Here is an 8,911-nt window from a genome sequence, read left to right on the forward strand (position 1 = left end):
CTCTCTCTCTCTCTCTCTCTCTCTCTCTCTCTCTCTCCCCCTCCCTCCCTCCCTCTCCCTCCTTCCCTCCCTCCTGTCCTTCATTCCTTCTTTTCTTGCTTCTCTGGTAATAAGGATGGAACATAGGGATGTTAGGTGTCTTGGTTGCTTTATATTGTCAACTTGACATAACCAGATGTCACCTGGGAAAAAGGGAGTCTCGACCAAAGGATTGCTTGGATCAGAGTGGCCTGTGGACTTGTCTGTAGAGAATTGCTTCTATGGTTAAATGAGATGGTCCAGCCCACCGTGGGCGGTGCCACCCCTAAGCACGTGGTCAGGCAGCTCCCCTCCATAGCCTCTGCTTTAGTTATCGCTTCCAGGTTCCTGACTTGGTTTCCTGCTTGACCTCCTTCCATGATGGACTATGATCTGGAAGTGTAAGATGAAATAAAACCTTTCCTCCCCAAGTTGCTTTTGGTCATTATCCTAATTAGGGTTATTAATGCTAAGATGAAACTCTGTGACCAAAAGCCAGTTGGGGAGGAAAGGGCTGATTTTGCTCACACTTCCACATAGTAGTTCATCACTGAAGGAAGCCAGGACAAGAACTCAAACCCGGCAGGAACCTGGAGGTAGGAGCTGATGCAGAGGCCATGGAGGATGCTGCTTATTGACCCCTTGTCAACCTGACACACAAATGCATCACTGTTAAGTCACAACCTTTCCTTTCTTGTTCTTCCCAAAGAGCACACATTAATATCAACATTACAGCATAAGCATTATAAATCTTAAAAGTCCCATGGTCTCTAAAAATTCAAAGACTTAAAAATTCAGTCTCTTTAAAAGAGCCAGTCCTGTTTAAAATACAAAGCCTTTTAAAAGTCAAAGTCTCTCAACTGTGGTCTCCTGGAAAGATAAATAAATTTTTACTTCAAGAGGGTAGAACCAGGGCACTGTCACAATCAAACCAAAGCAAAGCAAACTTTGCCCGTGTAAGTAACTCAGTATCCAATTATCTGGGATTCACTCATGGTCTCTTGGGGTTCTCCAAGAGGTTTGGGTCACTTCTCCAGCTCTGCCCTCCACAGCCTATACAGCTGGTCTTCCAGGCTCTGGCTGGCTCCATCCCGCTGCTATTCCCATTCTTGGTGGTCATCCCACAGCACTGGCATCTCCAAAACTGTTGGTGTGTCTTGCTGCAGTGAGGCTAGACTTTTCCCCAGTAGCATCTCTTGGGCATCTCCTGCTCTCCACGACCCCTTCGTGCCTTCAAAACCAATCGGTGTGAGTGACACTTACACTGCCAAGTTGGGCTTCCAGCATGAGGGGCAGTTTTGGCAGCTTCTGAAACACAACTTCTGTGTGTTGGTTCTGAGGAAATGCTGAAGAGACTTTAGAAGACTTCACGTCAAAGGTGCCGGTCTCTTCTTAGTCACAACTGATTCTTCAGCACTAGACGATTAGCATCATTGTCCAAGAAGAGCAAAGGGTTTGCTTTAGTGGTTCTGGTCTCTTGTTAATCACAACTTATTCTTCAGTCCCAGCTAACTAGAGCCACAGAATCTTCCCACAGAAGGCCCAACGGAGTCTTTACTTCCCTCTAAAACCTCATAGACCTTTATCTTTTGCGCTGTTTTCAACATCCTTACCTTCCAAACTCCTACAGAACAGCTCACTGAGTTCTCAACACTCATTGGGTTTTCTAGTCCAGAGTTCCAAAGTCTTTTCGCATTCTCCCCTACACATCCTGGTCAGGTCTGTCACAGAGAACCTCACTCCTGGTACTAACTTGTCTTAATCACCACTAATTTCTATTAGCCAGCACAGTCATAGGGTTTTGTTTGTTTGTTTGTTTTGTTTTGTTTTTTTCGAGACAGGGTTTCTCTGTATAGCCCTGACTGTCCTGGAACTCACTTTGTAGACCAGGCCGGCCTCGAACTCAGAAATCTGCCTACCTCTGCCTCCCAAGTGCTGGAATTAAAGGCGTGTGCCACCACCGCCCGGCTACTGTCATAGATTTTATCAAAGCAATAGAAACCTACCTAGGTTACATAGAAACTGCCACTATGAACCAGAGACACCCTCAGCAAGAGGGGCCGTGACCAGGGCAGGCAGGTAGATTGGGTATGATGGACTGGGTAGGAGAATGTGTTGAGTGTTGTGACCCTTAGCCAGGCTCTTAGATAGGACTCTGAAGGGTGATACCAGCACCATGTCATGAGCATAACTTAGGTGTGGTGTTAAAAGACACAGTGCTGGCCCTGATGTCCAGTGTCAAACTTGGATGTTTCTTATCTATTGTGCAGCTTGGGATGCTGTCTGGGAAGTGGATATCCCATCTTTGACCTTCTAGGGCCCAGTGAACCTCCCTTCCTCAGCCAGATAGTCTTATGATAATGGTCTGGGAAGAGAGCTGCGTAGTTTACCGAAAAAAAAAAATTCCACACTGTCAGGTTCCTTGTTGGCTCAGGTTAAGCCAGTTGGGTTGGGTAAACAGCCTCCCAAGCACAGGGCACACTGTCCAACTTTACCAACAATATCTGGGCACCCAGTGGAGCCCATATTTCTGCTAATCCTCCTAAAGAGTCTTTATCTATTTCCAGGCCATAGTATTTGTCAAATAGCACTGTGGAAAGGATTAGGAACCAGACACTTTGAAGGCAGCAGAAGAGTTGGGGAGTACAGAAGGGAGAGATATTAGTGTCAGGTGAAATGTGAGAGACTGGCGGAGATGCCCTCATCTAGTAAACATGTTCAGGAAGCATAAGATGGGGAGTTTTGGGGGTAAGAAGAGACAGAAAAACAGTTTGTTCTGGGACACGAGGATCATGGGAAAGATGAAGGCCTTCTCTTCCAAGGGTATGCAACCCCTTAGCTGCTCTCAGGTTGCAAGGCAGGTAGCAGGTCCAACCACAGAGCCCTGAAGGCAGATAATCCATGTCCACTTAGATTTAAAGTCATCCCTGGAGTGCCCACACTTGCCTTTGATCTCACAGAGCAGCCAGTGACGGTGATCGTTCTGACATGCGGCTTCATACTGAACAAGGGCCTGGTCTTCTCAGTCCTGTTTATCTTTCTCTGCAAAGCTGGGCCTAAGGTAAGTGGGACAAGTCAGGAGTGGGGTGGATAAGAATGGTCCCAAAGGTTCTTCAGAACCTGTCCCCTGGATGTCCTTTTCAGAGGGCTCTGTAGTCAAGAGGTAAGGCCAGCCCTAGGCACAATGCAGGGTACTGGCCAAGATCCTGGGAGCAATGTGCTTAGTGGGTTTCCCTTGGCTAGGAAGACCCAAGTATGAGGACAGGCAGGGTGTAGGCAGCCGGGTGGGCTATCTGCCCTTCCATTCAAGCCTGAGATTTCTGGGCTAGTCATATATTTTCTAGTCTTGTTTGTTTGTTTGTTTGAGGGTCTCACTATATAGCCCAAGCTTCCCTGGAACTCACAGAGATTCATCTACCTGTACCCTACTGAGGGCTGGCATTAAAGGTGTGCACCATCATGCCTACAATTGAGCTGATACTTTCTAAAGCTTGTCTATTCCCGTTTTCCTGTACAGGTGTTACAGCCTTCCAAGACATCCAAAGTACAGGGGGTCTCTGAGAAACAGTAGCCCTCCTGCTACAAGCTGTGAGCACACCTTCCCTTGTCTATTAACAACATACCAGATGTTCTGTGTTGGGGACAATCTGGGCCTTCCTACATTCTCCTTGTGAACTCTAATTAGCACATGTTACTCCCAGAGGACAGCTCTGAAGAGAGCTGTGTAGAAGGAGGCTCATGAGATATCAGTGAAGAATGTGAAATTGAGAGAGATTTGGACCTTTGATGGAGCACTCAAGCAGGACCCACAGAGAATTCACCTCAAAATCTTATCTCCATTTCTCTCCTGCTAACCAGGTCTGCCCTGCTGTGGACTGGTAAAACCTACATGGTGTAACCTATCTCTCTTCTGATAATAAAAAAAAAAAAATGTATCTTTTCATGCAGTTTTACTGTTCCTGTACCCCTCCTGTGATCCTGAATGCCAACTGTCACATGATGCAATATAAAATCTCATAGACAAGCCTCCAGGCGTATCTATCTTAATCTTAATCTATCTGTCTAGATTAAGATTAGGTCTTGAGAGTGTCTATGAATGTTTATCTTGTCTATTTATTTGATGTAGCACCAGAAAGTGGGGTATTGCAGCGACAGACCTGACCATGATGGTTTTTTGGAAGAATATAGAAGACTTCCGACTTGAAAAGCACTTGGATACTTTAAGTGTGACTTAATGGGACATCCTAGTAGGAGTGTTGAAGACAGTGCTGAGGGTAATTGGACCTGTGGGGGCTGAGATCAAAAGGTTTCAGAGGGGAAGAATGTACACAAGTGACCTAGAGACTTTTCTTGTGATGTTTTGGCAAAGAATGTGGCTGCTTTTTCCTTTGTTCCAAAAATCTGCCTGGGGCTAAATTAAAGGGCTTTGGATTAAAGGTGTTGGTAGAGGAGATTTCAAGACAGCCTAATGCCAACTGTATAGTGTGGTTATTAGTGGCCACTGCTTGAAGCCCTAAAGACCCTGATGGGATGGTAGGAGCTTCTCCTGCTCCTGGCACCAGACCCCTCTCATGTAGCTGCAGCTCCCTGCCCCTAGAGAGATTTGTGGCCATCAGTCTTGTATGGGCACACACCCCAAGTCCTTCCACATGTAGATGAGTTATCCCTAACATCTCAGACCAAGACAATAGGAAAAGAGACATGACCACAGTTAAATAGGCTCAAAACATTGTTCTCCATGCTAATGAGGTACCTAGAGGTCTGGAGGGCCTTGCCAATAAGCTTCCTTTCCCAGACAGTCCTTCCTGCAAAAGGTATTTAATCTCAGGCCCACCCTGAGAAGTGGGGTATGGTTTTATTTATCCATTTTCTGCCATGACAATAAACTGTTTGGAAGCATGAACTGCCTCTTTTCATAGGAGGTCTCTCTGAGCTCCCAGCCACAATGGCCACCAAGTCTGCATCTGACAAGCCAAGGACAATTTCCAAGCCAGCAATTACCACTGGGACTAGCCAGAGCTCTCCCCTCCCCCAGCCCTGCTGCCCAGCCTGGGGCTAGATGTGGTCCCCAGCAGAGCTGTGTGGTGTCGTGGGGCTTTCCTACAGCCCAGCACCAGCCCTGGTGGTGATGGCATTGGACAAGCACAGTCAAACTCTCCGCATCCCACCTCCCTAAGCAGCCATGCCCTATGGCAGAGTGAATGTAGGACAACAACCCTACAGAAAAGGAGTAAGTTGGACAAAAAGAAATACAAAAATGGACTGTTTGCAGAAAAAAAGAGCTCCAAGAAGTGTAATTGAAGTAAGTTCAGTACTTAGGGAGATAAAAAGTTTAAAGAAATAGAGATGTGGTGGGCCGTTCCTTTAATCCCAACACTCAGGCACCTGAGTCAGGTAGATCTCTGAATTTGTGGCCACCTTAGTCTACAGGGCCAGTTCTAGGGTATCCAGGGCCATACAAAGAAACCCTGTCTCAAAAACAACAACAAAACAAAACAAAGGTTTAAAGAAAAGCCTGATACTAAGTAGGCTAAGTGGTGACCTCAGGGTAAGACCGCACTCAGCTAAGCTTCCAACTTGTGGAGAAGAATTAAAGAAAAGCTTAAGCATGAAGCCATCAACAGCAGAGACCTGATACAGATATAACTGAATGAGAGGCCTATGTTCCAGCTATAGCAAGCAATAGAACTTGACAGCTTTAGTCACATGGTTCTTGATTTAGAATCAAGGACACAAAAACGGGGTTATAGAATCTCCCTCCTTGGCTAAGGAAAGCTGCTAAGGGTAGGTGTGTGCCAGGGGTGTGTCTGCACAGATGCCCAGAGGTGCCCATTGTATGAAGCCGTGAAGATGATGCCTGGATTGTGTTGGGGATTCCAAGTCGTGGGATACCTGCCACTTTGGCATCAGGCATGAAGATGCAACATTTGGGGTCTGGCTGACTGGATTTTGGTCTTGCTTTGGTTCAGAATTCTCCCTTTCTCCATGTTGGAATGGTACGATATGTCCTGTGCCATGGTATGTTGGAAACCTACGATCTGCTTCTTGGTTTTGATTAAATAAGGGATTACAGTAAGACATTACCATTAGTCTCAGAAAAAAACTTCGAACTTGGGACTTGTAAGCAATATTGAGATTGCGATAGCCTATGGGTCCAACTTTTGAAGTTGGACTGAAACCATGTCTACATTATGATTTGGTCACAGGTCTATGGGGGCAGGAAGTAGAAGTTTTGACTAAGAATGGTCCATTGGTTCAAATATTTGAATGTGTAGTCATCAGGAAGTGACACTATTTGAAAAGGATTAGGAACTATGGCCTTGTTGGAGTATGTCACTGGGGTTGAGCTTTGAGGTTCCAAAATCCCACATCAGGCCTAGTCTCTGTCTCTCTGCCTCTCTCTGCCTCTCTGTTTTTCTTCCTGTCTCTGCCTCTCTCTGCCTATGGGTCAGGATGAAGCTCTTAGCTGTCACTGAAACACCATGCCTGCCTGCCTCCATGCTCCTTGCCATGACTAAGCCCCTGAAACTGTAAGCAAGCAAGCCTTCAATGAAATGTTTTTCTTTATGAGTTGCCTTAGTCACAGTGTCTTTTCATACCTACAGGACAGTGAGTAATATATGTGGGAATACACATGAAAAACGGTAGGGCATTTGGGACTGTGCTACCAGACAGGCGTAAGAACTGGTAAAGCTGAGGAGCTCAAATCCCAGGAATTCCAGAGATTTCAGCACGGCAGGCGTAGAGCCACTCAGTCATGTGGCAGAATACCTGGAGTCCCTCTCCATGCTAATGAGGTATCTAGATAGCCTTGAGCCTTCAGCCAATGACCTTCCCTTCCTGGCTATTCTCAAGCCCTTCCCCCAAGAGGTACAGAATCCCTAGTTCACGCTGAATACCCACATCCACCCCCAATAAAGCAATGTGACCAAGCAAAGATCCTCTCAGAGAGCTGCTTCATTGAAGCATCTGATGTCCCCAAGGGAAACACAGGCTGTGGGACTTCCCATTCTGGCTTCTGCTGTGCTTCCTCTGGGCCAGCATGCCAGCAGCATCCGGACACCCTCAGCAGAGAGGCAGAATGCAGTACCACAAAAAAAAAATTAGATCAAAAATGTTGTATAGGGTATGAGTGTTTTTTCTGTGTGCATGTCTGTGCACCATATGTGCACAGTGCTCATGGAGGCCAGAAAGGGGCCTGAGATCTCCTGGGACTGGAGTTATAGATCATCCCGATCAATTAGATCAATCTAGCAGCTGTCCGATGGGTGCACGATGACTCCCTAGGCAGGGGACTCTGGACTATGGGAAATGGAGAGAGTGAGCTGAACACTAGGAGACATGCATTCATTGTTCTCTGCTTCTTGACTGCGGCTGCGATGTGACTAGCTGCTTCAAGTTCTTGCTGCCTTAACTTCCCCAGTTCAATAGGCTATGCTCTCAAACTCTGAGCCCAAATCAGTGCTTTCTTCTTGAAATTGCTTTTGTTAGTGCATTTTATTATAGAAATGAAAGGAAGCTAGAAGCGAAAACAAACAAACAAACAAACAAAAAACCTTCCCTCCCAGCCTTTCCCCATGCACAGGTCCTCCCTTTACGGCATGCTGTCCCTCCAGAACAGTGCAATTGCACAATGGGTAAACTCACACTGATGTGGTACTATCAGCTCAGGCTAGCTTCTTTAGGATCTACTGTTGGTGTCTTGCACTCTCTGGATACTGACAAATGTGTAATGATGCACCTCAATGTTCTCCATGAAGAAGAAAGTATTTTCCTAAATATCTTGGGTAGTGTTTAAAAAGAAAAAAGACTTGTTTTTACTTATGAATAAGTGTATGTGTCTCTGTGTGGATTTGTACATATGGATGCCAGAGGAGGCCAGAAGAGAGCATCAGATCTCCTTGAACTGGGGTGAGAGGTGGTTGTTAGCCCCCCCCGACATAGCTGTCAGGAGCTGAATGAACCCTGGCCCTCTCCAAAAGCAACACATGCTTTTTCTTAACTGCTTCAGTCTCTTGTGTGACAACATTTGAAGGAAATAAAACTTGATTCTAATACTACCTTCAGTTCAGTAATTCGGGGACAATGAGATTGAGTTTATAACTAAAGCTTTGGCTGGCATTATAGCTTGGTGGAGAGGAGAGCCCTTCCTTTACTAGCATGTACAAGGCCCTAGGTTTGATTTCCAGCTCTGCAAACCAAATCAAACAAATGAAGTTCATATCCCACACTTCTGGGTCCCTCATAAGTACAAGGCGGGGCCATTGGACTTTTTTATTCCTTGCTTTGCCATCTCCATCCCTCAACTGCTGCACAGGAGGTCCCTAGAGTCCCTGGGAGTGGAGCAGATACATGAAGACAAATAAGAATTTAGGTGTTCTGTCCCTCCATGGCTTCTGCATCAGCTCCTGCTTTCTGACCTGCCTGAGTTCCAGTCCTGACATCCTTTGGTGATGAACAGCAGTGTGTAAGTGTAAGGTGAATAAACCCTTTCCTCCCCAACCTACTTCTTGGTCATGATGTTTTGTCTGGGAATAGAAACCCTAAGACAAATTGGTACCAGCATAGTGGAGTATTCCTATGACAACCTAACCATGTTTTCGGGAGGACTGTGGAAGGACTTTGGAACTTTGGGCTAGAAGATCCATTAAGAACACTGTGGGATGTTGTGTAGGAGCTTGAAAGATAATGTTGAGAACAGTGCAGAAGATGGAGACCTAGCTTGTAAAATTTCAGAGGGAAAATTAAAGACTCTTTTCAGGGCCATTGCTTTGGTTCTGGTTAGCTGGGGCTGAAAAATCAGCTGTGATTAGCAAGATACCAGAACTACTAAAGCAAAAACTTTGCATTACTGGGACTATTGATGCTGCTTAGCTGGAGCTAAGAAATTAGC

The 8,911-nt window shown here is 45.9% G+C and overlaps 1 protein-coding gene across 1 annotated transcript in view; it reads left to right on the forward strand.

The window, feature by feature from the left end:
- Nucleotides 1–3,959, forward strand: part of LOC110335906 (triggering receptor expressed on myeloid cells 3) — a 9,982-nt gene extending 6,023 nt beyond the window's left edge. Inside the window, exons 3-4 of the mRNA XM_021218340.1 lie at nucleotides 2,979–3,079; nucleotides 3,536–3,959. Coding sequence (XP_021073999.1) covers nucleotides 2,979–3,079; nucleotides 3,536–3,589 — 155 coding nt within the window. The 3' untranslated portion in view covers nucleotides 3,590–3,959. The remainder of the gene's footprint in view (nucleotides 1–2,978; nucleotides 3,080–3,535) is intronic.
- Nucleotides 3,960–8,911: the final 4,952 nt, after the last annotated feature.

Source organism: Mus pahari, chromosome 18 (genome assembly GCF_900095145.1).
Source record: "Mus pahari chromosome 18, PAHARI_EIJ_v1.1, whole genome shotgun sequence".
In the NCBI taxonomy this organism is placed as follows: Eukaryota; Metazoa; Chordata; class Mammalia; order Rodentia; family Muridae; genus Mus; species Mus pahari.